The sequence below is a fragment of the Onychostoma macrolepis genome, chromosome 14 (genome assembly GCF_012432095.1).
Source record: "Onychostoma macrolepis isolate SWU-2019 chromosome 14, ASM1243209v1, whole genome shotgun sequence".
Classification (NCBI taxonomy): domain Eukaryota; kingdom Metazoa; phylum Chordata; class Actinopteri; order Cypriniformes; family Cyprinidae; genus Onychostoma; species Onychostoma macrolepis.
This window is the reverse complement of record NC_081168.1, coordinates 2,705,327-2,719,334: the sequence shown is the minus strand read 5'-3', so window position 1 is coordinate 2,719,334 and position 14,008 is coordinate 2,705,327. Positions and strand designations below refer to the sequence as shown.

Sequence of the window (14,008 nt, the reverse complement as noted above, 5' to 3'; positions counted from 1 at the left end):
CATATATTATGTAAACAAAAACTTTTATTTTGGATGTCCAGATGTGTCCAGTGCAGCTGTAAGCTTTAGACTTTAATGCAGGTATTTTGTGACTCTTACCAGGGCAGAAAAGCCTGGCACCACCTTCCTCTGTTTGAGGTTGGTCTCTCCGTCCAGATTGGCTGTTTCCATGTGACACACTCCATTAGGGTCGGACGTGTGCAGGAGCAGGATGTCAGCTGGGATGATCTGGTTAGAGAGCACTCTCACAAAATCCCCCACGCGGACATCCTTCCATCTCCTCTCCACGAAACACATCTGCTTCCTGCGAGAAGACCAGAATTAATGCCTCACGCAGCTCTTCTCATGCATTGTGGGCTCTCGGTGTCTGTCTGTCTACATATAAACGCACAGACACACTTAGACGCCATCAGTATGATTATGAATACATGAATGTAGACGGCATAAATGAATGATTACTTGCAGTGCAGGGTAGATTACTTACAAATTGCATGACAAAAATTGTAGTTAGTAAAGTAATCCATTACATTACACATTTTAGGTAATATAATCAGATTACTTTTAGATTACTTTTGATTTACCTAATTTATTGCATTGATTTAAATAGGATAATCTTGAACCGTATTGATACAAAGAGTAAGAAAATATGTTTAAAAATACAGAGAAAAAGAATATATTCCATTTGCTGTTATTTACAACATGAAGTGCATTAAACTTTATGTCAAGTTTTCCCAAACTGGGGTTTGGTTAAGGAACTGCAGAGAGTTTGTGAATTTAATGAAAAGCTAATAATTAAATCATAAACATGCAAAAACAAAAAAAACAACAATCAAAATAAAAACTTATTGTGTTAATGTCAACAAAACAGAAAGAAAGGAAAATGTAAAAAATTGTGTAAATTGCATGAATAATCTGTAATACAAGTACTTCATTTTTTAAATCTAATTACGTAATTCAGATTATATGTATTCAGTTACTACCCTGATTACATGGTAAGATGAACGAAAAGAAATCCAGGACATATTTGTTGCCTATTTGGGCGCATATATATACACACACACACACATCATGTATATATATATATATATATATATATATATATATATATATATATAAACTTGATCTCCAGGTTTTTGACCATGCACAACCTGCTTAAAATGCAAATTTTGTGTCATGCATATTCAATAAAACTAGATGAGTTTGCATCTTCTGGTGTGTCTCAATGCCAGCTGTCAGTGAAGAATCCTGCTGTCACAGTGTGAGCGTCAGGTATGCTGCTCTACACGCACAACTGGGCTGGGTGGCTCTTTACTGACAGACGTCACACCTCACACACAAAGCCTGATGTACAGCAGAGGAGCGATTTTAAACACAACTTCAGGGTGGAGCTCCCGTCTTCTCCTAAAATAGCTGTGAAGTTACACGGGAGTGTTTTGACATCTCATTTAATGTTTAGGCAAGCAGCGAAGTCTGGGTGAATCTCATATTTCACAACAAAAACAAAAGAATAAAATAAGAAATTAAGAAAATGAAGCTTTTAATAACATTAAGATTTGAATTATAACATTATTATTGTTTTCGTAACACTTTACAATAAGGTTCCATTAACATGAACTAACAATGAAAAATACTTCTAAAGCATTTTTTTAAAAATCTTAGTTAATGGTAATTTCAATATTTACTAATACATCATTAAAATCAAAAGTTGTATCTGTTCATATTATTTAATGGACCTGAGATAAAATGAACTAACAATGAACAGTTGTATTTTTAATAACTCAACAAAGATTAATAAATACTTCAACAAATATTCTGCTCATTGTTAGTTAATGCATTAACCAATGTTAACTAATGGAAACGTATTGTAAAGTCTTATGGAATTAAGTGCAAATAAGGACATTAGATTCCTGTTAATGCAATATAGTACTTCTTTTTTACTGTATTATAATGAAAAAATTATATATTTTCACATTAAAGTAAAAAACTAAAAAAATTATATATATATTATATTTATAACAATTGAACACAATTAAGGGCATTAGATTTTGGCTACAGCGATTATTAGTATATTTTTTAAAAGTATTACAAAAAAATATTTTCACATTACAGTAATATGAGATTTTTTTATTGTTAAATTATTTAATAACAATTAAGCACACTTAAGGAGATTAGATTCCTATTAATGCAATATAGTATTATTTTTTACTGTATTACAAAAAAAATATTTTTCACCACAAGATTTTTTTGCATTACAATAATACGCATTGGCAGGGAATATATACTTATTTGTCTTGCATACATTTTCCTTATGAATTCTTTTTTTTTCTTTTGATGTTGTCACACAAAACAACCTGCTGTTGTCAAATTATGGTCAAATTTATTATTCAGTCCCCACGGCTGGGCAACAATTTCTACTAAACAAGCCCTTTTCCTTAATGCAAATTTTAATTTATAACACCAAAGTGAAAGCAATTAATTAATTGTGATGTTTTTACTAATAAAACGGCTGACAAAAGAATATTAGCTCCCCAAATCAGACAAGACGAATGCTGTTTTGTGCCAAGCAAGCATTTCTCTGAATGAAGTGGCTGATGTCTTTTTCAGATAGTGGTGTGAGATAAATCTTGCGCTCCTCCAGAAGGACTCGCTGTTTGCAGTCTGTGATTAGCAAGACGTCTATTTCTGGCATTTAACTGTCAGTCAAAATGTGTGAGTGTGAAAAAATGATGATGTGTGAGACAAACACCTGCTCTTGAATACTCTATCTTTGAACGAGAGACGACACCTCATAGCATTTCACAGCATTTCACTGCAATTTTAACTCGTTGCATCCACACAGCGTCTTTAAAGTGAAAAACTACAGTGCCTAGAGTTAAAATATAATCATTCACAGCATGCAATTTACAACAACAATTCACCATAATCAATCATAATCACCAGTTCTGCTCTCTAACTGTACGTCCTCATCCTATCACTGCCACTGTCTGGGATCTATGTTTTGAATTCAAGTGTTTGTATTCACAGTGCATGTTAACTATGAACGAGTAGGTGAATACAAATGCTTTTGTGAGCATCTCAAAGCATGCTTTTTCAATCTAATCCACCAATATATGTGCATTCTTTTCAGTTAAATGGCAGGGTATAGACCTCTGAGTTCACATGACAGGCATCACTGCATTATTAGGACATGTTTGCTCTTGGATACAGTATGTGGGAAAGGTGCATGCATGTACTGAAGCTTAACTGTTTGCAAAAGGTCGGTGTGACTCAACAGGAAAGGAGGCATTAGTTACACTGCATCCTACTCACATTTTTGATACAAATGCATGCCATGTCAAACGTCAAAGCTTGTGCATGCTAATCTGAGTCAGCCAACCTGGCAACTATCTGTTAAAGTTTGCCATTGTTTGCGGCAGATGTATTTCTTAATGAAAGTTTGGGGGCAGCATGTTCTATCACAAGGAGAGGGATCTATAAATAACTACCTGCCACACTCCTGACAATTCTTCCTGCATCCCTCCTCCACACCAACTGCCCCTCTCCTCTCCATACATATGTCCAGGAGCCTGATTACAGACTGCAAGCCAAAACCTGCCTTTTATTAGGGGTGTTTGCTAAAACATGCATCACTATTATTGTTGCCAGAGGTGTCATGCCCATTCAAACTGCCCTCTGAGATCTTTTTATGCAACTTCCAAAACACAGAAGATATTTTTACATTTGATGAGTACAGAATAGTTCACCCAAAAATTAAACTGCACTCACCCTCAGGGCATCCAAGATGTAGATGAGTCTGTTTCTTCATCAGATTTGGAGAAATGTAGCATTCCGTCACTTGCTCAACAATGGATGCTCTGCAGTGAATGGGTGCCGTCAGAATGAGAGTCCAAACAGCTGATAAAAACATCACAGTAATCCACACCACTCCAGTCCATCAGTTAACATCTTGAGAAGAAAAAAGCTGCGTGCTTGTAAGAAACAAATCTTTATTATTAAGACGTTTTTAACTTTTAACCATCACTTCTTTACAAAATAATCCATAAAATGCTTCCTTCAGTTTTGGACATATTTCTCTCCTGATTCAGACGAGGCAACTTTTTAACTGGAGAAAGCAAAATTACAGATAGAGCACTGGTATTTACACAATGGTATTTCGCTACAATTTGAAGTTAAAAATGTCTTGATGGATATGTTTATCACAAACTTTTGTCTTCTCCAGATGTTAACTGATGGACTGGAGTGGTGTGGATTACTGTGATGTTTTTCTCAGCTGTTTGGACTCTCATTCTGACGGCACCCATTCACTGCAGAGCATCCATTGCTGAGCAAGTGATGTGATGCTACATTTCTCCAAATCTGATGAAGAAACAAACTCATCTACATCTTGGATGCCTTGAGGATGAGTACATTTTCATTTTTTGGTCAACTATTTCTTTAATAGTCCCCTATAAGGATGTCACATTTTGGTGATTTGGTGATTTATTTTTACAAAAATAAAATCACTATAACATAACATTTTACAAAATAATAATTTGTCATCAACACAACCAAAGAGATATGTATTATACCGTCAATCAGCTTTTTTATTAGATTTAAGACACTGCAGTTATTAGTACAGTGAAAGCTTTTTAAAATAAATAATAATAATAATTTTTATTTGGGTGTTTTTTCCCCCCATAAAACACAAGTAGTGTTATTAAAAAAATCAATTCCGGCACCCATTCATGAAAACGCGGGGCGATCACTCAACGTCAAGTTCAGTTCAGTCAGTCTAGTTCAATGTTGCTTGGTTTAATCAATTATCAAAATGTATTTTATATAAGAATTTGAAACCAGTCCCTATGCATACCACAAAATTACATCAAAACTCACAGTCTTAGGAAAAAGTGCCAGAATTGTCATTACTGACCCCTCCAAAAAAAAAAAAAAAAACTAGGTGCATGACGTATAGTATGAGGGGTTTGAAACCACAAACTCTTAGTGTTACACTTCATTAAATAATCCATCTCAATCTCATATCTAGGCAGCAACTTCAATACCTAGCAACATCCAAGCAACCACCCAGAACACCTTAGCATCACAGCAGTGAGTTTTGCTTGAGTGAGCACAACTCTGCAGAAAGTGTAGAAGTCCTGTTTACTAAATGAACATGAGGACTAGCAACTTATTTTCTTGAATATTGCACAGCAGTAAAAATTCTCAGCAGGAGTGAATTAAACAGCCAAGATGGAATAAGTATCACTTTGTCTGCCCTGAGCTGTTTTAATGAAAGGGGGTTCGACTATGTGTGTGAACAATATTATAAAACTCCCTCCCTTTGGGGTAGAATAGGAACTAATCAATCATAACCGCTGGAGGAAAGCACCACAGTTCATTCAAGTCCAATATGGGAGGGAAACGTGCACATTACAAGCATTAGCAACACTGTACAGCGTAAAACCGTGTGAAGTATTAGATTAGCGTAATGATTTTGTTGCTTTCAGACAGACGGTCCCCTTGTGGAGCCAGTGGAACGAGGGATTGTCTGACTGCTGGGAACCGTTTAAAAAATTGAATTGTTTATTTACTGGTATGAAAATCCAGCATGATAAAGCAATGTCATAAAGAGAAAACAGGCCTTACAAAGAAACTGAATAAAAACATCGCTACTGGTTGTCGTGTGTCATGGGGCATAAGCACAACAGATGTTGCCTGTACATTTATTCTCTTGAATATTCTCTTGCTAGACTAAACAACACATTTTACTCACGATACGTGGCGTATTTAAGTAACGTCACATGATTGCACAAATTATATTGCTTTTATAGTACAACAGTTCAATATACAAGTAGTTTATATTGAACTGCTACGTTTTAGACACTATATTATCACTTTGTCTGTTTTTGCCTGGCAAATGAAAATACTTTGAAATGAAGGCATAGCAGAATCAACTGTTGCTGTGAGCAACACACAGTAGTGGTGTTTTGATCCTGAATGCATCAGCAAATCTGTTAAGTCAAGTTTTTAAATGAGTTGGTTAAATGACATCAGCAAACTGGTTCAGTTAATTATTCAATGACTCACTCATATTATCAGTTTATGAACAAATCGGTTAAATAGCATCAGCAAACTGGTTCAGTTAATTATTCAATGACTCACTTGTATGAATCAGTTTATGAACAAATCGGTTAAAGGACATCAGCAAACTGGTTCAGTTAATTATTCAATGACTCACTTGTATGAATCAGTTTATGAACAAATTGGTTAAATAGCATCAGCAAACTGGTTCAGTTAATTATTCAATGACTCACTTGTGTGAATCAGTTTATGAACAAATCGGTTAAAGGACATCAGCAAACTGGTTCAGTAAATTATTCAATGACTCACTTGTATGAATCAGTTTATGAACAAATCGGTTAAAAGACATCAGCAAACTGGTTCAGTAAATTATTCAATGACTCACTTGTATGTATCAGTTTTTGAATGCATCGTTTAAATGAAAGATTCCGTGAATCACGCATAAAGACTTGTTTGTAATACAAAATGTTTTACAATGTACTGCAGTTATTGTTCTAGTTACAGTCTTGCAAAATCATTTGAAGTGTTCGAAACACGTTAAAAGCTGCTGGTCAAACTGGTGTAAATGCAATGAAAACTTAAACGTCGCACACATTTTTTTACAAACCACTTACAAATGTTTTCAAGAAAGTTTAATCTATTACATGTAATCGAATAATCAAATACCATTAAATATGAAGCATCTGTATAATATTCTTTTAATCATTTGTTCATTCAAATAATATTATTTCAATATGAACTCTGGTTTAAAACAAAAGTATTGCAAAGGTTTCGTAGCTTCAAAAACTATAAAGCAGTACTCTAAAAGCATCCATCACTATCACCTATCCAAGAGTTCCTGTACCCTGAAACAGCATTAACACAATCATGCCATCTAAACGCTACACTGGTTGATCTGATCACAGATAGAGTTGCAGGAATGATGTCTCCTCTCTAACTGAACGGTGCTGCGCTAACAACCTTGTGCTGAAACGAAAGAACTTACATCATCAAAAAAGCTCACCAAAGGCTCTTCTTCCTATGACAGCTCAAAAAGTTTTGCCGTATCAAAGAACGAACGGCTTCAGTTCTATAGAGCAGCGATAGAAAGCGTATTAACTTTTTCAATCACACTGTGGAATGGCAACTCCACAGATCAGCAGAGGAAGTTGGAGGACAGTATTGTGCTCCCTGCCTCGAAAAGCATTGACTACCATCTCAAAGCAAGCAGTGAAGGCCTGAAATTTCAAGATTCTACTTACAGTAATACCTTCCACAACATCACTTACTGTAAGAACATCCAAAATCTTCATTCCTCCACTCACACTGTAAAAAGTAGTATACTGCAGTTGTTACCTTAAAAACATAAAACTAGTTTTGTTTAGTATAAATTATGCATTTAGGCTGAATCACTGATGTTAGATAATGTTTTTGATGTGAACAAACCAGCTTATTTAGAAATAACCATTTTTAGGTTACCATTTCATTGCACATTTCTTGACAAGTATTGTGTGTGCACTAAAGGAATAGCCCCCAAAAAATCCATCAGTTAACATCTTGAGAACCCAGAAGCTGAAACAAATCCGTCATTAAGAGGTTTTCATCTTCAAACTGTTGCTTCCAGCTAAAATAAAAATCCTCTATCTACAATATTGCTTTCTTCAGTAAAAACGTTTTAGCAAGAAGTGAAGGTTTAAAATTAAATTGCCCTAATGATGGATTTCTTTCTTGCAAACACAAAGCTTTTTGCTTCACAAGATGTTAATTGATGGACTGGAGTCATATTGTGATGTTTTTATCAGCTGGGTGGACTCTCCTTCTGACGGCACCCATTCACTGCAGAGGATCCATATGTAATGCAAAGCTTTTCCAAATCTGTTCTGATGAAACAAACTCATCAACATCTAGGATATCTTGAAGGTGAGTGATTCTTCAGCAAATTTCCATTTTTGGGGAACTATTCCTTTAGTGCACACAAAATAAATATATTCCAGAAATGTGCATTGAAATGATAACTTAAAAATGGTAATATATATATTTTATTTTATATTATTTTTTATTTCATTTAATTATACAGGGACAATGCACAACAAAAGTGTTATGCCAGAGTTAGCTATAAAGCTAATTTGCATCTGCAGTCCCTGGGCAGGATGTTGTTACAAAATTACAATATTCAGTCACAAACAATACAATACATACAACACATACAATATCACATCATAATCCATTAAATTAAAAAATCAAGTCAATGATCACATATTTGATTTTCCTTAAGCCATACTTTAAGCATAGTTTTTAAAATACTAAATGTTGCACACCCTCTAATATAAACAGGTATTCAATTCCATCTCTAACTGAAACAGTTTTCTTAAATTTAGTTGAACAGTCACCTCTAACTGATGACCTAGTCTGCCTGATATTGTCCTTACAGAAACTCACACATTGTTTAAGAGGTGGTGGTGCAAGATCATGAAATAGTTTTAGCTCTTTTTAGCTAAAATTTTCACAGCTTGTTTATAAATAGTATATAATGGTTTTAACGTAGTAGACCAACTTGTAGCACAGTAAGATAAATGAGGGAGGATCATTTTATGCATAAAGAGTTTAGCAGCAGCCACAGGTGCCTAATATTCCTGAAGATCAAGCTTGCTATAGTACTTTTAGAGACCTTTTTAAATATTTAAAATGCTCAACAATATTTATTACCTCTCCTTTAACTAAAATATCTGGACAACGCTTATCAACTTTCTTGATCGATAAATACATTCCCACAGTTTTACTCACATTAAGAGTAAGGCAAGAATGACATAGCCAATCTGAGACTTTGTTCAATGCAGCAGTAAGTTTGATAACAGCTTGTTCTTTTGTCTTAGCATAAGTATAAACAACTGTATCATCTGCATACATCTCAACCTGGACCTCTGAACAAACTGTAGGCAGATCATTAATGTATAAGCTGAACAAAATTGGTCCGAGAGCCGAACCCTGTGGGACTCCAATATTACAGTCAAGAAATGATGAGCATGCATCATTAATTCTTGTACGTTGTTTTCTTAAATTTAAGTATGACTCCATCCATGTTAATGTATTAGTAGAAGAATTAAACCTTGATCATTTAGATAAAAGAACATTATGAACGGTATCAAAAGCCTTTTTAAAATCAAGGAAGACAGCACCAACAACACCTACCCTATCAAGACTGGATTTAATTTGTTCAACGAAATTGCACTGATTGCAAACAACCTTCTCAATTACTTTAGAAACGACTGGTAGGATGCTGACGGGTCATCATTAGCAGGATCACCAGTCTTAAATATAGGTGCTATTACTATGACTTCCAGGCACTTGAAAAATGACATTGTTTTATTGACAAATTAACCAGATGAGTTATAGGTGTACTAAGAACATTTGTATGCATTTTAATAAATACAGAATGACAATCAAAAACATCTTTGGCCCTAGAACTCTTAAGCTGACTTAACATTTTTATCCAGACACTGAAATATTAAAAACAGTAAGATCATGATTTGGTAATATAATATCCTTGCTTCTCACACTAAATCCTTGTGTTAAATCTTGAACTGAATCTGTAAAAAAAATTATTAAATACACTAACAATTAAACTTCCATGAACTTGTAATTCAATGCCTTTTTCGTTTTTATTATTTTTCTTTCGTACGTCATTTATTAGGTCAATAAAAAATTTAGCTTTCGCTTTTCTCAATTTCTTTCCAACTTTATTATGTAATTGCTGAAATGTCCTTCTATCATGAGCTAAGTAAGCACTATTTTTAAAGCATGGTCCCTCTGTCTCATTAACTTCCATAATTGTTCATTTAGCCAAGGCAAATTCTGACATTTTTACTAAATTCACCCTTAATCTTATTAATTGTTACCATTAAACACTCAGAGCCAGCTTCTAAATTATCTGTAGACAGAATCTCATTTCAATCTAGTTTTTTAAATTCCTCTTCAAATTAGTTTTTAAGTCTTTCCGTTATAATATTTAGCACATTCTCTTTGTGTTTTGTTAATTTTCTTACCTCTAATATAAGATTATGATCTGATAGCCCTGTTAATAAATTTATTGACTTAGTTATTTTTTTTTGGTTTGTTGCTAAATATTAAATCAATTTGAGTTTCAGATGATGAGGTGATTCTAGTGTGGCCCCATGTACGAGGTATATCTAAGTTTTTTAGTTTTTTTTCAGTGATGCCAGATAAGAACCATTTTGGGTTCTAAATAAATAAATAAACAAACAAACAAACAACTTTCAGTGACCAGTTCTTAAAAGAACAATTTTCATTTAGTGTGAAGAACATTTAAACAATTTGAAGAACCTTTTTTAAAGAACTGGTTCTGCAATGGAAAGATTCCATGTTAACGGTTCTTCAAGGAACCATCAAAGTCAATATGAACCTTTATTTTTAAGAGTGCACCTGCATCTGTGTGATCACAACTTATATTTAAGCCACAAAGCGCTCCAGTACATCCACTATAATGCCACTCCACAAGGCATTACATTTCAATAAAAGATTATAAAGTCTTTTCTTTGGAATAACATGCATTCACATACAATAAGACCAGAAACAAGTATTAAGAACGCTAATAAATAAGGTCAATAAATAAATGCATTCATTCACATTTCATGTTGACATTATGCCTGCCACGTCTGAATAACTATAACCCAGCTGTCCAAAACTTAAAACAACAGCAAACACACACTGTGAATAATAGAAATGGCAAAAGAGGCAGCTTTTCTAACAGCCCCTCTGGGCACGACAGGCATGTCAGGACAGCAGTAGGTTTGAGTTTCGGACTGACCCGAGTCTGTCCTGCTCCTGTGCCGCTGGGCCACCTGGGCTCCCCGTATGGAAACACTCCGGGAATCACAAAATTGAGCAGCGGCTTAGCTCAAAATAAAATGAAAGAGACTAAGTAACCATGGCAATAAGTGATGGATTTGGAATCTCTTTTGGAAGTAAAAATATATCTCAGGGTGTACCTGTGACTGCTGCGAAATCTCTCTCTCTCTTTCTAACCCCTAGTCTCTCAGTCCTTCCACCTCTCAAGTGTGGTGAATTACTCATTTTTTCCCACCAGCTATTCAGTCATTTTAAAATAGATCTAAACGATGCCTTCTCTGTCTACCCCTCTGATGCAACACAATGATGAGGATCTCGTCAAAATGCACACAATGCGTCGGATGCAAGACATTGTGCAGCTCTTCAAAAGAAGGAAAAAATCTCCCACACAAATTTTATTTCTAGGTCAAAAATTCCCATGGGGTTTCGAAACACAGATGAAGTGAAACACAAATTCAAGCGAGCCTGCGCCACGACAGAGCTCACAGAAAGAGATGGAGGAGAGAGAGAGAGAGAGAGCGAGGAGGGATGTAGAGAGGCAAGAACGAGTGCAGAGAGCAAGATACATTTGACTTAGTCACTGTATAAGCACCAGCAATTTTATTTATTTGATATACTTTATTAAAACCTACACACATTTTCCAGCATGCTACATTTAATAGAGGCGTTCAGTACAGACAGATAAAGGATTTATGGGCTGCTTCATTGATCTGCACTACTGTGTTTAATAATTGTTATTTTAGCCTATGTAAATACATCCCAGACGGACACATTTTTATATATGATATGATATAGTGATAAAGATTATAGTGAAACGATGATCAACTTTTTAAAATGTGTACAATGTTCTATTCTCTTATTTTTGGATGAGATTTTTGAATGTGTTGTGCAAACAAACCCTGTTTATTAGCATTTAGCATGACATGAGTGCCATATTTTTTGTTATTTCAAAGCATAACACTACTGTTTTTCAGTGATTCAGAATTGATCTGATGTTCTGTTATTCTGCTTGATATTGCTGGTATTGGTTATAATATTATGTAACTTATTATCGTAATCATAAACACTAAACATAAAATAAACACTATCTTGCAGTGCAAATAGTTTTAGCATTGTTATTTTTTTAGTTATTTATATACAGCACAGCAGCTAATGAATCAGAAGTTTCACGTTCACAGAAAATAGCTTACTTCCACATTGAAAAATAAGGTGGATTTTTTTGTGTTTAAGTAATCAATCACATTAAACCGGTGGTTCTTAAAAAATAATTATTAATAAATTATTATTAATTATCACACTTTAATTATTAATCACAATAAACCAGTGGTTCTCAATGGGAGGGTATTTTTAAAAAAGTTATTTAAAATTATATATAAAAATTGTATATAATAAATATTATACGTAAAATTTCCAAATTAAATTAACATCTAAATTAAAATTCTAAAAAATACATAAAATCAGGATATAAACAGAAATCGTATTTCATTTTATCTTCCCTGAATAATAATTGTTTTTTTATTGAAGAACATGCAGTACAATACAGAACATAACTTCTGGTATAACTCAATGAAAATAGTTGTACAGTAGTTATTCCTACCTGGTCCCATGAGCTATCTTTTAATGAAAATATTAAATTAATAAACCGCATTTAAAAAAGGTTTGAAAACAAACTGATAAATATTTTGTAAATTTCCTACCATAAATATATCAAATCTTAATTTTTGATTAGTAATATGCATTGCTAAGGACTTCATTTGCACAACTTTAAAGGTGATTTTCTGAATATTTTGATTTTTTTGCACCCTCAGATTCCAGATTTTCAAATATTGTCCTATCCTAAGAAACCATACATCAATGGAAAGCTTATTTATTCAATTTAAAAAAAAATGACTTGTTTTGTGGTCCTGGGTCACATATTATAATCTACAGTAATCATTTTAATAATACTAGTAATCATTTATTTTAGGTTTACAGTTGTGATCTGTTTACCTGCTGAATATGAAGCAGGGAATATTGTTGAGCTGTTGATCAGTCTGGTACCTCCGGAAGTCCTCCCAAGCATCTTTGACAGCGGTCAGTGCCAGGATGACACAAATGGGAATGAGAGCCACCTCCGGCTGGAACGCGTTCACCACCGGGACAAAATTCAAGATGGCCAGGCCCACGAAGTAAATGTTGGCCATACGGTGGAACTGCTCGAATAAGTTCATGGGGATGAAAGACCACAGTCTGTATTTGTTGGTTCTGATGGCGTTGCCCTCATACCGGCGGTTCGGCTGCTCACTTTTCTTCAGATGTTCGAAGGGTAAGTTGGAGACCACTGTCCTGACGGGTCTGTCTGCGTCTCGGTGCCTCGTCCAGCCGTGCCTAAGAAGGGTCAGAGGGTTTGTCCAGGTCATGACGTCTCAGCTAAAACAAACCTCCCCTGCATGAGCTTTAATAGAAATCCTGAGGGTCCTCTAAGACCTCTAAGAAGCTGCCCTGCACGCCTCTCACATCACCTGTACGAGTGAGGCTAAAAAAGAAGTACAGAGAAAAAGAAAGAGAGTGCGTGAGAGAGAAAGAGAGAGAGAGAGAGAAGAAGTGGGTTGAGTCTACACCTGTTAAACTCCTCTGACCGCTCTCTGTGGGAACAAACACCTGTCTGAGGTGAAGGTATGCTGTCAGAGCGCTGCATGCCACAGAATCAAAGATTCAAAGACACAACGACACCACACTGACCCAATTACATTAATCAAAGCTCTGAGCAACATATACTAACAGCGTATCCTCTTATGTTCACTACAGACACAAGGCTCAAACTAGCAGTCAAAAGCCTGGGCACACTTGACTGAATATGCTTTCATTACTTAAAACATTTTGTTATTACAAAATAGGAGAAAAACAACAACATTTTGTTCTGAAGGCTTGAAATGACTGTATATTTCTTGATTACACTCTCAGAAAGCTGTGACTAGGCCTTTTCAAAAGGTACACCTTTTTATTTTACCCCTAAAGGGTGAATTAGTACAATAAAGGTAGATATAAGAACCTACATTTGTACATTTTAATACCTTTTGATAGCCCTAGTGACAGCTTTTGTACTGATTGGTACAAACAGCTATGT

At 34.8% G+C, this 14,008-nt stretch overlaps 1 protein-coding gene across 1 annotated transcript in view; it reads right to left on the bottom strand.

Moving 5' to 3' along the window:
* The window catches only part of atp10b (ATPase phospholipid transporting 10B), a 43,217-nt gene extending 29,588 nt beyond the window's left edge, over nucleotides 1-13,629 (bottom strand). Inside the window, exons 1-3 of the mRNA XM_058798864.1 lie at nucleotides 13,503-13,629; nucleotides 12,892-13,269; nucleotides 100-304 (exon numbers count right to left, since the gene is read on the bottom strand). Of these exons, the coding sequence (XP_058654847.1) occupies nucleotides 100-304; nucleotides 12,892-13,269; nucleotides 13,503-13,579 (660 nt within the window). The 5' untranslated portion in view covers nucleotides 13,580-13,629. The remainder of the gene's footprint in view (nucleotides 1-99; nucleotides 305-12,891; nucleotides 13,270-13,502) is intronic.
* Between the last annotated feature and the right edge of the window lie 379 nt (nucleotides 13,630-14,008).